The sequence below is a fragment of the Canis aureus genome, chromosome 11 (genome assembly GCF_053574225.1).
Source record: "Canis aureus isolate CA01 chromosome 11, VMU_Caureus_v.1.0, whole genome shotgun sequence".
NCBI lineage: Eukaryota > Metazoa > Chordata > Mammalia > Carnivora > Canidae > Canis > Canis aureus.
In genome coordinates, this window is record NC_135621.1 from 33,989,105 (window position 1) to 34,009,566 (window position 20,462).

At 47.8% G+C, this 20,462-nt stretch overlaps 1 protein-coding gene across 6 annotated transcripts in view; it reads right to left on the bottom strand.

The window, feature by feature from the left end:
- Nucleotides 1-5,092: 5,092 nt before the first annotated feature.
- Nucleotides 5,093-20,462, bottom strand: part of ABTB3 (ankyrin repeat and BTB domain containing 3) — a 310,072-nt gene continuing 294,702 nt past the window's right edge. For 5 of the 6 annotated variants that reach the window (XM_077914754.1, XM_077914752.1, XM_077914751.1 and 2 more), the window contains 3 exons: nucleotides 16,730-16,798; nucleotides 14,870-14,983; nucleotides 5,093-7,219 (listed from right to left, as the gene is read on the bottom strand). In XM_077914754.1, coding sequence (XP_077770880.1) covers nucleotides 7,010-7,219; nucleotides 14,870-14,983; nucleotides 16,730-16,798 — 393 coding nt within the window. In that variant the 3' untranslated portion in view covers nucleotides 5,093-7,009. Of the gene's footprint in view, nucleotides 7,220-14,869; nucleotides 14,984-16,729; nucleotides 16,799-17,134; nucleotides 18,483-20,462 lie in introns of those variants that run through there. The other variant, XM_077914753.1, reaches the window with a different exon arrangement.

Consider the following 20,462-nt stretch of genomic DNA (forward strand, 5'->3'; position numbering starts at 1 on the left):
AGAATAAACAAGAATTTTCTTCTTTCCTTCTACTACCAATACTGAATGAAAACCAAAGCGAGAGAGGGTGGGTGCTTTGGCTATAGCAGAAAGGTGGGTCACATATGTGTGCCAGGCCATCAGTAAACACCCGTGGAATTAATACATTTGATTCGGACTAAAAGAAGACCAGGAACAGTGAAGGTAGAATGGGGTTGTGGGTGAATAATTCCTTAGGTTTAATTTAGACTCTTTGAACTCTCCACCTAGGAAAATAGAATTTCAAATGATTTCCCCAGATGTATTGCTAAAATGTCTTCATGGTCTGGGACAGAAGGAAAGGCTCGTAATAACCCACAAGGTTTAGATTCCAGAGATGCAGGTGACAGGACAGAAGCCAGGGGTTAGTCTGGCAGCAGAAAGAGACGGAGATGAATCCTTGATCTCCATACCTGATGCCTTTGCGATTCAAGGGGTAGTCCCTGGATTGGCAGCATGAGCATCATCTAGGTGCTTATTAGAAATGCTGGATCTCAAGCCTGACCCAGCTCTACTTAACCAGAACCTGCATTTCAATGAGATCCTCAATGATGTGTACAGGGAGTGAGTCTGAGAAGCACTTCCCTACACCATGAGTGAGATGTTTGGAGAGGTCAGTCAATGGTAGAAGGATCTTACTGCACAGTTGAAGACTATTTAGACCACTTGAGAACAGTGGTCTGTCCTCTGCCATCCACCACCAACACCAAAATGTTGGACTAACAACACAGAACACACTCCCCTCGATGCTGCAGGATGAGAAAGTCATGTCTGGTGCCCAAGAGACATCACTGTTTTCTGGGAGCTTCGACCAGAGAGAATCAGCTGTCAGAGCCAAGCTGTCTTACTGCCACACTTCCCAACATGCACATACATTTGGTTAAAAGGAGATGGGACACTGGGGAATACGACTCAGCAATAAAAAGGAATAGACTCTTGATACGTGCAACATCCTTGGATGGATCTCAAGGGCATTGTGCTGAGTGAAGCAAGCCACTTACTGTGCAGTTCCATTTATAGGATATTCTCAAAATGACAAACCTGCAGAGGTGGAGTACAGATCTGTGGTTGCCAGGGCTGGGATTGTATGAGAGGAGGAAGGGTGTGGGAGTGACTGTGAAGGGGGAGCACAGGGACACCTTTGTGATGTGGAACAGTGACTGTGGTGGTCAAATGGATCTACACACGTGACAAAATGGCAACGAACTAGACACAAGCATTGTGCCAATGTCAATTTCCTAATTTCAGTATCATACTAGAGACACTTATGATCCCATCACTGGGGGTGGGGGAAGTGGTAAAGGGTACAAGGACCTCTCTGTACTATCTTCTCAACTTCCTGTAATCTGGAATTATTTAAAAACAGAAAGCGAAAAGAACAAAACAAAAAGGAGATGGGGATCATAAGGCTACGGTTTGGTGAGGTGCATCCTCAGAATAAAACATCCTTGGAGCCTTGTTGTAAACCTTTTATTTGACTTCTTGCCTCTTTTACCGAAGACATCATTGTATTACTGAGGTTCCTTTTCCTACGTCCTCCTGGATGCAATCCAGAATGTTCTATCCCACCAAATGGTATTCCTGCAAGGTTCTAATACATGAGTGTAGCAAGAGGAGCATGGCACGTTCAGTGGAGGTGCACAGAACATCAGCTGAGAAAGGCTTTCATTTAGAGTTGGTCTGGAATGGAAAAGAGGCTTGGCCAAGGTCACTGAGTAGCCGATGGCAGCAACAGGACCAGAGGCGGGATCTGGTGCCCAGCCCAGAGTCCCTTCCTTCTACCACCCGCCAATTCTCTCCTGGCAGCTCTTCATCCCAGAGTTTTGGGGTGGCATTAAAATTCAGAACTCATCTGAGGTTAACTCTGAAAAGCAACATCCAAAGAATGCATCAGTGCCATCAGGGCATCTCTTTTAATTGCCTATTCACGCAGACAGATTGTCTTTTCATATTCGGAGCTAAACTTGGAGGCGTGTCCTTTCATAGGGCACTCATCATCCCACTGCCTCATCAGTAATGGAAACTAATGTGCAACATGATTGCTGAGTACGAGTTCTATTTTTTGCTACCGAGCAGGAAGTTTAAAATCTGCTGGGTTATTTTTAAAGAGGGTGAAAAATATAGGCACCATACCAGCTTCCCAATGGTTCTGTCCCAAGACATATGCTGCTTTACTCAAGGCACTGGCCAGGTTGGGAGGGACACAGAGGACATGAAGTTTCACCAGGGGAATTTCTTGGTGGAAGATGAGTGTCCACACACTCAAGTGGCAGGAAAGGACGTGGGCTTACAGCTGGCTTGTGAAAGACAGCAATCCCGGCATGTTCTGGAGGTGACATTTGGTGTTTGTTTCCTCTGGAGATTTGTGGCTACCTGTGGCTACCACAGTCCCCAGCCTTGGACTGAGAGTCAGCCCCATGGGTCTGTCCCTCCTGGGTCATTTGTGGGGCCCTGGACTCATGTCATATGAGTTACAAATGTGAGTCTCATGTTCCTGAGTAGATGAGGAGTTTGGGAGAGCCAATCCCTGCAACTCCAATATTTAGTAAATATAGTAATAATGTGAGAGTATTTTTAGTACTTACATTTAGTATTTATAGGAAAATATTTTCTATGAAATATTTACAGTACTTATATGAAAGATAGAAATCTAGTTGAACTTGGCTTCCATTGACTTAAACATTTCTTGATCACTGACTTTGTGTGAGACACCACACTAGGAACTAGGACTGCAATAGAGCTGTTTTGGGGGGAATTTCTTCACATCCCCTGGACCAAGTAGCACAACCCTAGAGATCACAAACCACCATGGGAATGGCTGCCATAGAAAGTTCTAGAAATGAAGCACAAGTGATAGGCATTGAGGAAGGCACTTGTAATGAGTATTGGGTGTTAATGCAACTGATGAATCACTGAATTGTACCTCTGAAACTAATAATACATTATGTGTTAACTAAATTGAGTTTAAATAAAAATAATAAAGAAATGAAGGGCAAAATTGTTAACCTTCCCTTCCTTGTGCAAATCATCAGTTTCTCCTGCCCTCTGCTTACTTAGTCTTACAAGTTTGAAAGGGCCTTTCCCTGCTACTAACTGTACAGTGAGTCATATAAAACACCTTGCTTAATCTTCTCAGTGATGCTATTAACTAGTTGTATTTAAACCAACTTTCAAAAAAAAAAAAAATAAACCAACTTTTCAGGTTGAACATCTGCCTTTGGCCTAAGGCATGATCCCAGGATCCTGGGATCAAGTCTCCCCCTGCTTGTGTCTCTGCCTCTCTCTGTGTCTCTCATGAATAAATAAAAATCTTAAAAAAAAAAAAAAAGCCAACTTTTCAAAAGAGAAAAACAAACACTAGATTTTGTGAATGACCTGCACAATGTCTCAGGGCAAGTCAGGGGCTGTACTGGTGTTGATATATGCAACTTTCCAGACCTACTTGGAGCCTGGAGCCTGGAGCCTGGAGTCTGGAGCCAGGCAATGGCTGAGCATCTCCCTGACTTGAACCCTCAAGCCAAGAAGCCCAGGATCGAGTCTTGGAGGCTGTCTGCTAGGGCCGGCTGGAAGGGGAGTCACAAGCGGCAGGATGGGGATCCTTGTGCACCCATCCATCTGTGACCCCAGCTAGCGCCCGCAAAGTGAGGGCTGGAGGCGTTGAGCATGGAATTTGAAGACAGGGAACGCAGGACTAGTGAAATAAAAGATTTCTCCACCCATTGTGTGGGATTCAAACCCCTTTCTCCACCCACCTGCGCGGGCTGCCTGAGCTTAGTGAAACTTGGAGGTAACACACGAGGTGGGATGAAACAATGCCTAGCGGACTCACTGTCCTGGGGGCTCCACAGGAAAAGGCAATGCGAGCTCCAGAAACGGAATTACAGAACTAAAGCATGTCTGAACTAAAGTATGTCAGGGGCGGAGATCTCTGGAGCCCCTCCATCCAACGGGACCCTGAGGGGTGGCTAACACTGTCTTAAGCTTCTGCCTCCCGTGATGGGAGCTCACACCTTGATCCTCATTTTGGGTGGGAGTCTCCTTTTGGGAAGTGTGGCTGACGCTGAAATACGGTACCTACGAGACCAATCGCACGCGTGCGTCCTGGGGGCAGCCGCCGCCTCAGCTGGTTCCTCCTCCCTCTGGTTCCTCCTGGCAGTGGAAGGGGTGCGTGGAGGGAGCTTTGGGGCAGGCAGGTGGGCTCACCCTCTGCCCCCGAGATGCTAAGGGCCTCAGAAGCTGCAGGCTTCATGAAGGATGGAATGACAAAGCTGTCCACCAGACAAGTAAAAGGCAAATGTGGTAGCCTAACACTATCTTGGCAAAAGGAATAAATCAAATGGTGTACTTGCCCTGAGGCCACACAGAGGGTGATGCACAGTCAAAAATAAATCGACCTTCTGTTCTCCAGGACTGACTCAGAGTTCTGGCCCCCAGCACTCAGATGCTTCAGTTGTTTCTTAAAGAAACAGAGCTTGCCTGCTAAGCAGGGCAGAGGGGCTGGTGATGTCAGCTGTTTACCTTCTGGGGCATGCTGGCTTCCTGTAGGCCTTGTGGATGAGTCAGGGGTATCAGTCTCCACCCAGACCCGGGCTGGGCCGGAGCGGACAAGGTGGGGCCTCGGTTTTGACCTCAGTGATGATGATACCCAAGAAGAGAGCCGCTTGTACCCTTGTGGTCCCACCCCAGAATGGTGGTGGGGGACATGCCATGTGGGTAGAACTTATTTTCCTCCATCTTCCCACCCCCCAAAAAGCTTCATCAAGGTGCACCAATAACAGCCAGAACTACACCCTCTGGAGGTGGGTTAGCTGCATTAGGTCAGTGGCCAGGGTGGCAGCACGCAGAGGCCAGACCTGGGGCCCTGGAGCCTGCTTGCGCAGCCAACCTCTAGTAGACAGAGCCGACAGGTGGCGGTTCACTGCCAACGACATGAGCACCTATCTTTTACCTGGTGTCTTCATTTCCCTCGACTTTTTCTGAGGGGCCACCTCGTCCAATCTTTCAACTGGATGAAGCTCTCAGGCTTCACCTGTCAGGTAAAAAGCTCACCCGTACCATACAAAGGATGCGCGGCTTGGGAAAATCATTTAATGACAGAGGAAGCACACAAACCATAACAGAAGCCTGTTGGGAGTTGCCACTGTACAAATCAAAGGGCAGAGGCCCCAAACTAGCATAAGAGACATTCACAGGGAAGTCCGTTGTTGTTAAGGGAGCGTCACACAGCGTTTCTGAGGACACAGAGGAGGTGGGAGGCAGCGGTGATGCCCACATGGGCTGTGTATCTGGAACTCGGCCACCTCTGCAGAGTTTTTCCCCTCTGCTTCTTCATCTGATGAGAGGGCCTGGGAGGTTTGCAAATGACCATGGAGAAGAGAGGCCTTGTGTATCCAAATCACCTAAGGGCCAATGTTGTAGGCAGACGTGGGTCACACGCGTGTAACTTGGCCTTAGTCTTCTGGACAGTGGCTCAGGGAGCAAGTACAATGGATGACAGGAGCTCCTCTAGAGTCTAGGGTCTGTGCACAACTTCCCACAGGCATGCTAGGAAGGAGGTTTACCGATGAAACTTGGCCAACCCCAAAGGGTAAAAGTCATTCTCGTTTCTAGCTAGGTTTCAAATTAAAGGACGAGGAAAAAAAAAAGGCAGCAACTCAAAAATTACTTGGAATATTGTGGCACTTCACCGATCTCTTTTGCTTATAATATATGGCAGAGCAAACGGAACCCTGTCAATATAAACTTTCATTATAGATAACCCTATACTGTACACTCTCAGAATACAGAAAGAATCTTGCCTATCATACATGTTTCATCTTTAAAAATAATCTAACATCGTCATATTCTCTGGCTAGTAGCAAACTATTAACATCTTCTGAGAATACAGAGAAAACTTTGGGATTAATAGTAAATTCTCTGACGTGCGCCCTCCCCACCCCCCATCAGCATCACCTATGAACACATTTCTGCAAAAGCATCCCAGAATCATTGCTAGAGGAAAGGAATATGTTTATAGTTTTCACCAAATGGATTTTTAGCAAGAAGTGATGGAACATTTTTACCTTGGCAAAAATGAAGCACAAACATAACATTTCACTGGTTTGGGCCCATGCAAATGCATGTTTTGATATGTGGGGGTGTTTTATTCTCACCCCGAAATCACGATTAGCATGCACGTTGTTTTCAACTATTGAGTTAGAGATAATTATTGGCAGTGCACCTCTTTTGTGTAACGATGATCACTAAGGCAAGATTATTATTTTACCTTGTATAGAATGTCAGCAATATTTTGTCAGATGCATGTTTATACAGTATAGACCTGCAACTTACTGTTTTTTTTTTTTTTAGAAAAAACAAAACTGAAAACACAGATCCCTAAACACAATTCAATTGAAAATGAACTGTTAAGCTTTTAGAAATAGATTTTAAACTACAAGGCTGCCCTGTTTTTGTTTTGTTATGAACACTTTAAAAAGTTCCCACCCCTAAAAATTTGCCAAATTATTTCTTCGTTATTGGTAACGGTCTCATGAATTTGCTACCATGGTTGACTCTCCCTGAACTGCAGTGACAAAGGTCCTTAGTGAGAACACAACGCTCTTCAGGGTCAGATGAGTTAAGTTCTCCAACTGTCAACCTGCAACCAGAAAGACCTTTAGTCCTCAACTCATCCATTTGACTGTGGTCCCGGCGACGGGTGTTCAACTGCTCCAGGGGTGCTTTCGGATGAGCTTGGCTTGGCTGCCCCATGTTGACCTTCAAGCTCTGGACCCCACCACAATCTGATCTGCAGACCAGTGGAATGTCCTTTGTTTTTCAACAGGAACACATGGGAGCTGAAATTGCTTATTCAAGAGAAGCTGAGGCAGTAGAGACAGCTCCTTGGCCTAGCCAAAAACAGACGCCAGGTGAACTCTGTATGTGTTTGTGTGAAGCCAATGCAGCAGCAGAACTGGGAAGTCCTCGGGGACCATTCCCTGTCCTCGACGTTTCATACAACAGAACCTTTGGAAGATGACAAGTGGATGGACTGAATCCTGATGGCCAACGTCCTCTGTAAGTCCTGGAGCACATCCTGGCCCGTCCCTTCACCATTTTTGTCATAGAGGAGCTGCTTGAATGCTTCGTTTTCGATGAGGACCATCATGTTTTTGAGGAAGTAGCCTTCACAATATGCTGAGAGCTCTGTGACTCCAAGAAACTGTGGAGAACGACAGGAAGCAGGAGAAGATTATGTTTGTGAAATGCACCCGACTGCCTGCATGCCTAGGAATGGCGAACACCCCCTACTGTAGGTCGAGTACAAAGATGGCCCTGATTCTCTACCCTCTGCTGCATTCCCCCACAGCGCTGGAGTCCATTTCTCCACTGCTTGGCCTTGTGAGTAGCTCAGGCCAACGGCATGTGGCAGAAGTTAAAGTTGCCGATCCTGAGCTAGCTTCAGGTGGCCACGTGGTACTTGGCACTCTGGCCCAGGGCCCCATCTCTGCCATGGGAACAAGTGAGGAGGAGCCTGCTTGGAGGGTTAGTGGCTCCAGGAAACTGAGAGGAGACAGTGACAGAGCCCAACCAGGGTCAACAAACCCAAGCACAGCTGACCAGCCAGCTGACTTCAGAAGCAAGGCCCGTGGAGACCAGAGGGAACTTCCAGCTGTCTCGTCGACTCATGTGCTGAAGAAGGGCTTACTGTTTTAACCTCTGGGCTTTGCGTTTCTTTGTTGTACTGAAGCTGTCACATGAATGGAGTTACAGACACAGCTCTAAGCTCTTTGAGAATTAACCCATTTGACTCTCACAGCAATCCAGGGTGGGCACTGACTACCCACTCCCTGTGTTTAGGGCAGTGGTGTCTCAACCGGGGGCAATTTTTGCCTCCCAGGTGACATTTGGAAAAGCCTGAAGGCAGTTTGGTTGTCACAACCGGGTGGCGGCAGTGATGTGCACCACTGGCATCTAATGGGTGGAAGCCAGCGATGCTGCTGCTGAACCTCCCACGATGCACAGGACAGCCTCTCCCCACAGCAGAGAATCCTGCGGCACAAGCTGTCAATGCTGTGGTTGAGAAACCTATCTAGAGACGGGGTTCCTCACAGACTAAACCAGTGGGGAAGGGATTGCTGCCCTAGCTCAAGGGCCAAGCAGAGGGCTTGGCAGATGGCAGACACTTAGAATTTGTTGAATGTATGAGCGAACAGTTAACCAACAGACTAATGGGCTAACAGTGAACATTTACTGAGAGCTTCCAATGTGCCAGGCACCTTCTAGGCACTTGACATGCATCATCTCATTGAATCTTTAAGTTTCCTGGAGGCAGGCATATTAGCAGCTCCAATTTATAGATGAGAAAACAGACAAGACAGTAACATACAAAACAATCACACAGTGTGTCAAGGGCAGAACCAGGAATGGAACCCTGGTAATTCAAGTCCTTGGGGCTTTGTGCTTAACCACCAAGGCTCTGCCTCCAGCCTGACACCATTAGCCAGAGGATAGGTATTTAGCCTCATGAGTGAGCCTGGTGGAGGAACTCATGCTTGAGGCACAGAAGTCAATGTGGATGTATGGGTCGGCTGTCTTCAGAGTGGATGCTCAGAAGTTAAGTACTCCCTGAGATGACACCTGCTGCTTTATTTAGATGCTGAATTATCTAAATTATCGAAATGCTGAATCATCCCTAATATCCTGTCCTTTAAACTAGAGATGCACTTTAACTTGTAAGGTGTGTGTGTGTGTGGGGGGGGGGGTCCAGTAGAATGATAATGAGGCAGAGCCAATAAGGTTGCAGTGGAATGAGCTGGAAGGCTTGGATTCAAGTGGCGGCTTCACCACCTTCTGAATACATGACCAGGACTGGGGTCATTTCACCTCCAGCTTTAGGTTCATCATCTCAACATGAGAATGAGGACATCTGCATCTCAGACTTGTTGGGGTGATTTATGGCATGATTCTGTCATTTGTCATATTTAAGGAAGGCAGGTTAGGAATGTAGCTAAGGGACAGTCTCTGGGATCCGCCCCCAGATTTATGACTTTAGCCACTAGCTGTTGGACAAGTATATAAACCCTCTTTGCCTCGAAATTCCTATTCATAAAATGGGGATGATGAAAATACCTAAGGGGCACTTGAGTGGCTGTTGGTTGAGCATTCGACTTTTGATTTCAGCTCAGGGCATGATCTTGGGGTTGTGAGATCGAGCCCTGCATCTGGCTCCATGTTCAATGCAGAGCCTCCTTTGAGATTTTCGCTCTCCCTCTGCCCCTCCTCCTCTTCTCTCTCAAATAAATGGATAAATCTTAAAAAAAAATACCACTTGACAGTCTGTTGTTGAGATTAAATGAGATAATGCATGGAGTGTCAGAGCAATGGTCCATTGTAGTCAGTACTCACTCAATGCTAGTTGTCATTGTAAATGTAAACTATTTATAATTATCACTCTCCTTCTCACCAACTGGTAAACAGTGACCCACATGGACAAAGCAGGTGGACAGGCTGGGATAAAGGGAAATAACTGTATCTATAGAACCTAGCCCAGGGGCACCTGGATGACTCAGTTGGTTGAGTGTCCAACTCTTGGTTTGAGCTCAGGTCATGATCTCAGAGCCGTGGGATCAAGCCCTGCATCAGGCTCTGCACTCAGTGGGGAGTCTGCTTGAAGATTCTCTCCCTCTGCCTTTACCTCCACTCTGTCTCTCAAATAAATAAAAATAAATCTTAAAAAAGAAAAGAACCTAGACCAGCTAACTGGCCCTTAGAAGGATCAGGCCTGTAACCATGAACTCATTGATGCCATGTGCTAGTTCACTGAGCCAACAGCAACTATATGCATAAAAACCGTGTGCAACCTTGCGCAAATCACTTTTCTGTGCCTCAGTTTCCCCAGCTACAAAATGAAAGGAGTGAACCAGAGGGTACCCTGCTCTTTGGCACATATAGGACGCAGATGCACTAGGTAATTATGTGGTCTCTGAGAGACCCAGAAGACGTGGTGAGATTTATCAGGGGAGAGGGCTCGTTACCACCCAACGTTCACATCCTGGAGCTGGGAGAGATCTTAGGAATGCTTTCATTCTTTCAACATGAACCCTGCTCTTAGAGTCACAGAGTACAGGCCCTCACTGTACAGGTGGGAAAACTGAGGCTCAGAGTTGCCTATCTTTGATTCTGTGGGCCCAGAGAGCACCCCCCTTTCCCACCCCTGGCCACTTGCTTTGTACATGAATGTCACTCATCACTAGGTAGTATATGTGGAGGACAAAGAACACAATAAATACCTATATTTCTATTTGGTGATATTTATTCAATAATAACTATGTTACTATTAGATATGATATCTTACATATATTATATATAAAATATAATTAATGACAGAACTAGGGCGGAAACTCTCATCTCCTAGACCAATGGTTGACAAACTGCAGGCCTGTAGGCAAAATATGGCCCACTACCCGCTTTTGTAAATAAAGTTTTATTAGAATACAACCACATCCATCATTTATATATCGTTTACAACTGCTTTTGCATTACTGCAGCAAAGTTGAGGGGGTACAACATCAACGGTATAAACATTTACCTGGCCCTCCACAGTAAAAGTTTGCTGACCTCTGTCCTTAGAGTATACTTTTTCAAGGGCAGAGATTGTATCTTACTAATTTCTTATGATATTCTAATTCTAATATAGTTTCTCTAATGAATACAGTGTATGCTCAATAAACACTAATGAACGAATCCCCTGGTTTCCAAACCTCTGTTCTTTCTAGCACAGTGCATTGTTGAGCTTGCTGCATTAGCTTTGATTCAATTCCAAGAACCAGCCTTCTTTTTCCCCAGGTTGAAAGATACCCTGAAAGAGCCATCAGAAGCTCCAGGGCCCCCTGGGCCCCTCTTTTTTAAAGATTTTATTCATTTATTTGAGAGAGAGAGTGAGTGACAGTGATAGTGAGAGTATGAGTGGGGAGGAGAGGGAGAAGCAGACTTCCCAACGAGCAGGGAGCCCGATGCAGGGCCCAATCCCAGGACCCCATGATCATGACCTGAGCCAAGGGCAGACGCTTAACCAGCTGAGCCACTCAGGAGCCCCATCAGGGTCCCTTTTTCATGACTGAATAAATTGGGATGGTTTTGCCAGGAAAAAAAAAAAAAGATGGCTAAGCCATGCACTTATGGGATGGGCTTCTCATCTCTATAAAATTCCACAGCTGTCTCAAACAATTAGATGCAGTATAGAGGTAATGATGCCAAAAGCTTGTTAACATTTGGAGCATTTTTATTAGCATGTAAACATCTGTGTTTCCTGAGGTTCCAAACCAAGACTAGGTTTCTTTCTTTTCCATCTTTTACTAAACTAGCCTCAATTTGTACAATCTGCCAGGAATAGAACCCGCATGGCATGTGACCATTAGTGGTGTTGCAGCATCCAGAGCACAGGGGATGCAGTGTATAGCTAGGGCAGGGGCTGGCCAGCTTTGCCCTGACCTTGATGCAAATATCATGAAGGGCAGACTTGTGCATTGGAAACACACCAGGATGAGGCCTGGGAGGCTGTGGCAGAAGCTGGTGTCTGTAAAAGGCAAAGCTCTGGCTGCAAAGATGCACACACAAAAGAGGTAGTTCCCTGCCGTAGGTGTTCCAAGCCCGTAGCACAAATGTATTCCCAGCCTGGGCTCACACTACATCAGGCTGCATTATTAAATATGAGAGCTATGGAAGCCGCCTGTCAGGGAGCCTGGAGGGATTAAAATGGAATGTTGTCCAGATGACAGGCCAAGGCAAGTCCACTTGTGGATACAGGTTCACAGGGCACTTTGAGGGCCCATGGTCAGAGGAGGGGAAGGACCACAAGACTAATAATCAGGCTCTCTTCTTGGGTAGAGATACTTTGCTTTCCTGCAAAGTCATCAGTTTAAGATTTTTTAAAAAAAATGTGCTGTGTCCTGAGAAAACAGATTTTTATTTATAAATTTATTTTTTATTGGTGTTCAATTTGCCAACATATAGAATAACACCCAGTGCTCATCCCATCAAGTGCCCTCCTCAGTGCCCGTCACCCAGTCACCCCCACCCCCCACCCACCTCCCCTTCCACCTCCCCTAGTTCGTTTCCCAGAGTTAGGAGTTTCTGAGAAAACAGATTTTGGTAAAAACCCCAGGTAACCAAAATACCTAGTGTGTCTGTGTACATATAGGAAGTAGCCTGTAGTTGTTGATTTACTGATGACCAAGCAGATCTTTTCTGTGGATTAGCAATTATTGCACCTATTTCAAAACATTTATTAGGCCAGACAGTAAACACAGGGTTAAGAATTTGTGCTTCAGGGAATGCCTGGGTGGCTCAGTGGTTGAGCGTCTGCCTTTGGCTCAGGTCGTGAACCCGGGGTCCTGGGATCCAGTCCTGTGTCTGGCTCCCTGCAGGAAACCTGCTTCTCCCTCTGCATGTGACTCTGCCTCTCTCTCTGTCTCTCATAAATAAAACAAAATATTAAAAGAAAAAAAAGAATCTGTGCTTCGGAGTAAGCCAAATCTAGGTTTACATTTCTGGGTATAAACCCCAAAGAACTAAAAGCAGAGACTTCGTCTCCAAAGGGTGGATGCCACCTAAGTGTCCACTGATGGGTGAAGGGATAAACCTAGTGTGGTCTCCCTGTACAATAAAATATTATTCAGCCTTAAAGAGAAATGAAATTCTGACATGGGCTACAGCGTGGATGAACCCTGAGGACGCTGTGCTGATGGCAATAAGCCAGTCACAAAGGGCAAATACTCTATGATTCCACTTACATAAGGTTCCTAGAGACAGAAGGTTAAGTGGTGGTTTCAGGGACCAAGAGGAGAGGGAGATGAGGACTTAGTGTTTTGTAGGCACAGAGTTTCAGTTTGGGAAGATGAATAGTTCTGGAGATTGGATGCTGGTGATAGTTGCACAGCAATGTGAATGTGCTTCATGTACCTGAAATGTACACTTAAAAATGGTTAGGGACACCTGAGGAGCTCAGCGGTTGAGCATCTGCCTTCGGCTCAGGTCATGATTCTGGGTCCTGGGATCAAGTCCCACATCGGGCTCCCCGCAGGGAGCCTGCTTCTCCCTCTATGTCTCTGCCTCTTTCTCTGTGTCTCTCATGAATAAATAAATAAAATCTTAAAAAAAAAGAAATTGTAAAAGTGGTAAATTTCATGTTATGGGCATTTACTACAATAAAAAAAAACTCCATGATAGCTGTGTGATCTTAAGCAAGTCACTTCACTTCTCTGTGCCTCAGTTTCCTTTTATGACATGGGATGAATGATAGTGTTTACCTAAGAGGGTTGCAGTGAGGGTTAAAAAATGTGTGACAAGTCTGTTAGCACAAGTGTCTGCACACTAAGAGTGGCTGTTGAGTGTTGGTGGGAGACAGAAAACATCTCAAAGGCAGCCTGAATTTTCACAATGAGCAACGAGTGGGTAGTCCCCCTCTATTGTCACTCTACAGCACTGTGGACATGGGAGATGTGTCCTGCCTGGGCTCCAGTTGCACACAAGATGACTTTTTTGTTTTAATTCCTGATCTCAATTCATTTCATGCTTTCTTCTTAGCAAATGCTTATCTGCCTGTCCTGGGCGTGTGGAACAAAATCAAGTGGTTCCTGGACAGAGTATTTGAATTCTCTCAGTCTCAGTATCCCCACAGGTGAAATGAATCGGATGAGATCAGTAGGTTCCCCAAAACTGGAGTTAAGACTGGCATTAGGGCTGACATCACAACAGTGACCCTAGGAGCCTGTGAAAAATACAGGTTCCTGGGGCGTCTGAGTGGCTCAGTCGATTTAAGTACCTGACTCTTGATTTCAACTCGGGCCATGATCTCTTGGTGGTGAGATGGAGCCCCATGTCAGGTTCCACACTCATCTCTGAATCTGCTTCAGATTCTCACTCCTTGTCCCTCCACCGCCCTGAGCTCTCTCACTCTAAAATAAATAAAATCTTAAAAAAAAAAAAAAAAAAACAGATTCCTGAGCCCCATCGCAGAGACCACTGGGAGTAGGAAGCTAAAGAGCCAGAACTCTACCCCAGGTGATTCTGATTAGGTGCTGGGTCCACCTGACCAGAAGGTCCCTATGGGCATCTCCAAGGCTGCTAACCTGTTCTCAATCTTGGCCATCTCTGCAATCACCTGGGAAGATCTGGAAAATACATCTTCCCAGGCTCCACCCCCAGAGGCAGATTTAATTAATCTTTGCTAGGTCCCGGGCATAGGGAGGTTAAGTGAGTGCCCACTGTACAGCCAGTGCTGGGAACCCAGTTCTAGAACATCAGTGCTCACCACATGTACTCAGAGTTGCCTGGAGGGCTTGCAAAGCCATAGATGGTAGGCCTCATCCCTGGAGTTTCTGATTCAGTAGGTCTGGGATGGGGCTCTAGAATATACATTTCTAACAAGTTCCCTAGAGATGCTGACATTTCTGGATTGGGGAACACACTTTGAGAACCACTATTTCAGCACCTTGCTCTCAAGGTGCGGCTTAGATCAGCAGCAGAGGCTTCACCTGAGAGCTTGTTAGGGATGCAGAACCCAGGGCCCACCCAGGGCCTGCTGAGTCAGGGTCTGCAATGTGATTCGCGTGCATGTTACCATTTGAGAAACAACTCAGTTTTTGAAACTTCCGAGTTCCTGCTTCTGTTGTATTCCGGAGGGGCGAGATGAAGGAAAGGGCACCTTTTCTAGAGCAGGAGGCTAAGCGGGGAGGAATGCAGGCAGCTCGGCCCTCAGTGGGCAGGCCAGCATCAGCTCTCTGCCCCGACTCTGGGGCTGTGCAGGGGGAAGCCTGAGCTGCTTCGGTGCATGGCGCATGCTCCGCGCAGCCAGGGTGGGACTGATTACCTTGGCGTGATTGTAAATATCCACACAGTTGTCAGTATTAATGCTCTTTGCGCAGATAATCTCACAGTGTCGCTGCAAGGCCTCCAGCTGGAAAAATTTAGCGGCAGACAGAAGCTAAAAATCATAAGAAGAGCCTGTTAGAGGTTGGGCGGGGGGTGTGGAAATAAAGGGATGACAGTAGTGGGGAAAATCCTCATCTTCCAGAGAGATGTCCCAAGGAGAAGGGCTGGGTGTACAGGTGTGGGTTTGACACTTCAAAGCACAAAGGCAGATGGCAGAGGGAAGGGGGCTAAAGTGAATCAATTCACATCTATTCTAGCAGGAGGTCAAGCAAAAAAAATGCCTACAGTTGCTATGTCCGGAAATAAGGGGGAACGCCGTTAGCAAGACGGATATGGATACAGCTCACTCCTTCTGTTCATCCAGGCGTCCACACAAGTGTCACCTCAGAGAAGCCTCCAGGACCCCCCGCCTCAGGTCACTTCCCTCTATCACTGTCTGGCTTCCTCACTCGGCCTTAGTTGTCCTCTCAGCCCTCCTCTCACCAGACATGATGTCATGCCTGTCGCCCTCACAGAGCCTGGGAGGGCAGGGATCTCTGTGCCTTTGCATCACTGCTGTGGCCTGGCCTTGAGAATTCAAAGGGACTGCCTTTGTGGGGACAGGGTGGGGAGCAGGGTGAGCTGCTTTGTGACAAGCTCTTCTGCATTATTTACATGATTCATATGTTCATTATTTTGATTTTAAAATAAAAGCAAGTGTGACAAGAGTCTGCATCCTCAGATGGTAGCTTGGTCTGCAGGTAGAGAAGTGTCAGAGGAGTGGTCCAGAGAGACAAGAGAGTAACTGTGGCTGGGTGGCAGCGACTGTGTGTGTGTGTGGGGGGGGGGGGGGGGCGATGACCCTGAAAGGGTTCACAGAGCACAGAGGGAAGGATAAACAGGTTCCACAATGAATACACAGCCCTCACGGCACTCACCAAGCGCCATGCATGGTTCTAGGCACCTTATTCTACATAGGAACTCTTACCATCTTAAAAACCCAGTGAGGTAGATCTTGTTATTCTCATTTTCAGGTAAGGGAATGGAGGCTCAGAGAGGTTAAATAATGTCCAAGATCACACGGCTCAGAAGGGGCAGAGCTTGGATTTAAACCCAGTTTGGCCCAGAGTGTGGGTTTTAACCAGCCTGTGGAGTCACCTTTTGAACGACTGATGGTGCTCTGATATCTCTAATCCACTGGGTGCCCCAACCTTCGGACACCTGAACAGGATCCTGGCTCCTTTGCTCAGGATTATCAGAGTGATTTTGGCTTTTGGCTTCTGGTTCAAAGCTCCCAGCTTTGAGTAGGAAAACTGACAAGGGATCCAATTTTAGGAAGGAGCAGGGCCTCTTGGCCTCGGGTGGAAGGGGAAGAGCCAAGGAGCCTCGGGAAGGAGGGATGGTCATCCTGAGCCCTTATAATCAGCTCCTGGCATCTGCATCAATGGACACGCTGTGATTTGAGGAATGTTTTCTGATGACAGAAGTCACCAAGGATAGCTCCTGAGGATAATATCTGAGCCCCAGCTGTGCCTAGAGCTAGCCTCAGCCTCCTCTGTAAACCTCCTTTACCCCACCCCCAAAGCTAATTAAAACTGGATTTTGCAGAGCTGCTACTGCAAGTGCCCCAAGCACACTGGCCTTCCAGGAAGGGGCTCTGATGAGGAGCCTGTGGGAAGTCCAAGGAGGCAGGTAGGAAGGACCCCAAAGCCTGCACCCAAACAAAACCCAACACCGGTGCCCCCAGACACTGCCAACACATTCGAGAGCCTGAGCTGACAGAGGTGCTACCTACATGATGACACGACAGATTCCTTACCTCCATTATCTCGTTGTTTTTAATGAGAAGAGATTCTGGGCCACCATAGTAGAGATACTGCATGACCAACTGGAAGAAAGGACACAGTGTGCAAAGTGTCAGGCCAGTGTCAGCACACACACATAATCCTCTTACAGCCGGGCAATCTACGCGTCCCTCTAGAACACCCGTTCCCAATGTTGCTATTCCCGCTAGCTCGCGGCCTACAGGAGACGTTCCACTCAGGACATTTTTCCTAGCTGCGTATTTTTCCTTAGAGCATGCTGTAACTGGTCTCCCTGTGGTCCTGCTGGGCTCCAGGTGCACCCCCAGGGCCACACTAAACAATTCGGAGCTCTGCTCTCCATCTACAGCTGGCAAGCATGGCTTCCCTTCCCCCTCCCACCCCATCCGGCTGCCCCCAAACACTTGGCTTTAAGAACCTGCACCAGCGGCCATTCCCCCTGGGAGCATATCCCAGTTTGGCTAGAAGATTCTTATTTAAATCCTAGGGGGTGACTCTGGGCTACCAGGGGACCACCTGTTCCTTTTTATAACACAACAGGATCCAGTATGAAGCTGTTAGGGGTCCAGGCTTTCAACGTTTCACTGAGGTGTGAACAGTCCAAACCCTGGAGGCCTGAATGGTGTGGCAAGTCCCAGAGCTTTGCAAACTGGTGTCCCTTTAGAATGAGGCTCCGGGACATGCAGAACTGGCTGTCACCACCTCCCATGAAGCTGTTAATTTTTAGGTGGTGCATATGCTTTCCAAGGGAGCACGGTCCTCTCCACCATTGCCTTCTGCCTGCCTCCTGACACACGGATTACCTGCCTGGCCTCACCGGAGCTGTGTTGAAAACATCTATAGACTGGTTACAGCCCGTCTTTGAGCACTTGTAAAATGAGGCATTGGGATGGGCTGTCCTCTGTGCTCCCTTCAGGCCCCAAAGGTCTGTGACCCACACAGGGCAGTGGTCAAGAGCGAGGACCCTGCTCTGGGGCTGCCTCTATTTTGGACCAGGCCCTGCCACTTAACCACTGGGTGACCTGAATTAGGTTAGGTGCTCTGTGCCTCTGTTTCATCATCTGTAAAATAGGGATGACATTACCTACTTCATGGGGTTGTGATGAGGATTATATGACACGTAACAGGCCTAGCAAGGGCCTGCGCACATGGCAAGAACTCAATAAATGTTAGTTCTTTGATTTTCTGAGGTGGAAAAATCTTTCCCCAGTAGCGCTTCGGCTGCGTACCGCCACATTTTGACTCAGGCCTTTTGAGGCCCTTTGTGACTTATCTCAAGCTACCTTCTGCATGTGTGTTTAAAAATAATACTTTTCTTTAAAAATATGTTGTTTACAGCTTTATTGAAATATATTTCACAAAATGCAAACTGCTTCTGTTTAAAGTGTTTTAATGTCTTCACCATATTGTGCCACCGTCACCAGTGTCTAATTCTGGAACATTTCCAACACCCCCGGGAGAAACCCTGTACCCATTACCAATCATTCCCATTTCCTCCTGGAGCTGATCCTGCCAACCATGGTGGATTTGCCCATTTTGGACATTTCATATGAATGGGATCCTCCAACACGTGCTCTTTTGTCTGACCGCTGTCACTTTGCGTCGTATTTTCAAGGCTCACCCGTGCTGTCATGTATCTCTCCTTCATTCTTTTTGATTGCTGAACGATGTACCACATTTCGTGTATGCATTCATCAGCCCAGGGACATCTGGATTGTTTCCGCTGTTTTGCTGTTATGAATCCTGCTGCTATGGATCAATTTACTCTTTCAGATCTCATCTGTCACTCTGCCCTTCTCTCTCTTTCTAATCTTGACAACATCTGCCTTTTATACTCTGACCACTCCCAACCACTTGCCTTTAACAGAACCTACCACCTCTTTCAGTCCCATGCTTTTGCCCAAACTGTTCCCTCTGGATGCCCTTCCCTTGTCTACTTGTTGAACTTGGCCCCCTCTTTTGGCATCTAGCTCAGGGGTCACATCTGTGAAGCCTTCTCAGATCTCCTAGCTGCAACCCCAGGGTGGGCAGCACATCATCCACAACTTCCCACTAGAGCCTGAGGGCACAGGCAGGGTCTTGTCCATCACTGCATTCCAGTGCCTAGCACACCGCCTGCACTCGGCCGGCGCACTTTAACCAGAAACACGAGTGCTCTCCTCTTTTGTATTTGAGTCTCCCATGGGCTGACTCTGGGCTTCTGTGACTAGCCCCCTGCCGCAGGGATGGCGGTGTGTTGATGGTGGTGGCTGAGACTTTGTGAAATGGTAACACAGCATTACAGGCCATCGCCTCATCCTCATGGGTCACGGGTGTCTAGAATACCATGTCAGGGAATGGTGGGCTCCTGTTCTTATGAACGTCAATGGATTTCCCTAACACCTCTCTTTCACACTGGCCAAACGGACAGTAACAGCAGTAAGAGCCGTAGCAAGAACTGCCCCGAACACTGGCCTCTGTATTCACAAAGCCCTGGGCCACCACATTATCTCATTTATTCGAGGTCGGCTGCTGATTTGAAATGCAGCCCCCTGAGTGGATGGAGATCCTGGGGCTAATGGGATGGAAATTGGGCTGTCCCTAGTCGCCTTCAGACTCTGCCAACACAAGCCTTTTCTGCAAGGGGGCAAAATGAACCTTATTAGGCCAAGGGGCATGTTTATGGAGTTGTTTCTCTTGGCAGCTGTCGACCTGCATGAAGCCCAGAGTTAAATGGCATCCTCGGTGGGCCTCGCTTCCAGGCGCAGCCTCAGCCCCGTCTGTCTCGTGCCTGTGTGTGATGTTCAACAGTCTTGCAGGAAGGAAACTCGAAACAGCCTCATTTACTAAAATTTTTCTGTCAGCACAGAAGTGGAGTGAACAGGCCCCTGGGAGCCTCCTTCTGGGTTGGATTCAGCCCTACTTGGCCTATTTCAAGCCACAAATGAGGCTTTTCTTCTTTTATGGGGAAGGGACAGGCACACAGAGAAGTCCCCGGGGCCTGCTAAATCTTCCCCACTCGTTACAGTGACTCGAGGCTAATGTGGCCAGGAAACCTTCCCCAGTCAAGAGCAATTATAGGCCTTGGATTCCGCTGGGCCCGTGCTTTCCCACATCGGTCCCTCAGTCACTGAATGCACAGAGCAAACATTTGCGGAAGGCCTACCACAAGGTTCTCATTACAGGAACTTCCCAATTAGTTCCAGGCTCTATGGAGCAAGTGCCCGCCTCACGAGCACCCAGGAGAGCTGGGGACATGTGCATTCTCCAGCACTTAGTTCATGCTCAGACTCAAGGGGCCTACGTTTCCTTCCTCATGGCTGGGCGAGTCTTTGGGAGGGCCCAAAGCCCCCGTGCCCCCCACCCCCCTTTGGGAGGCAGTCTGGAGATCAGGTGTGGAGTCAGCCAGGCCTGACTCTGGGCCTCAGTGTGGCTGTGATGGGCAGCGGGGGCTTGGGCCACTTCCTTCTCTCCCGGAGTCTGGGTCTGGGTCTGGGTCTGGGTCTGGGCTGTAAGGTGGGAGGAGAGCTCCCTGGAGGCGCAGCTGAGTGAGGTGGTGTACAGCAGCGGTGCTCAGACTGGGCGTCCCTGGACCAGCGGCGGCACCCGGGTGCTTGTAAGGACTGTAAATTCTTGGGTCCCAGTCCAGGCCTACAGAATCTGGGACTCTGGGAACGGGGTCCAGGGCTCTGCATTTCAAGTGTGGTGTCTTACAAGCACCCACCCTTCCTTCCCCTGCCTGGAGATCCT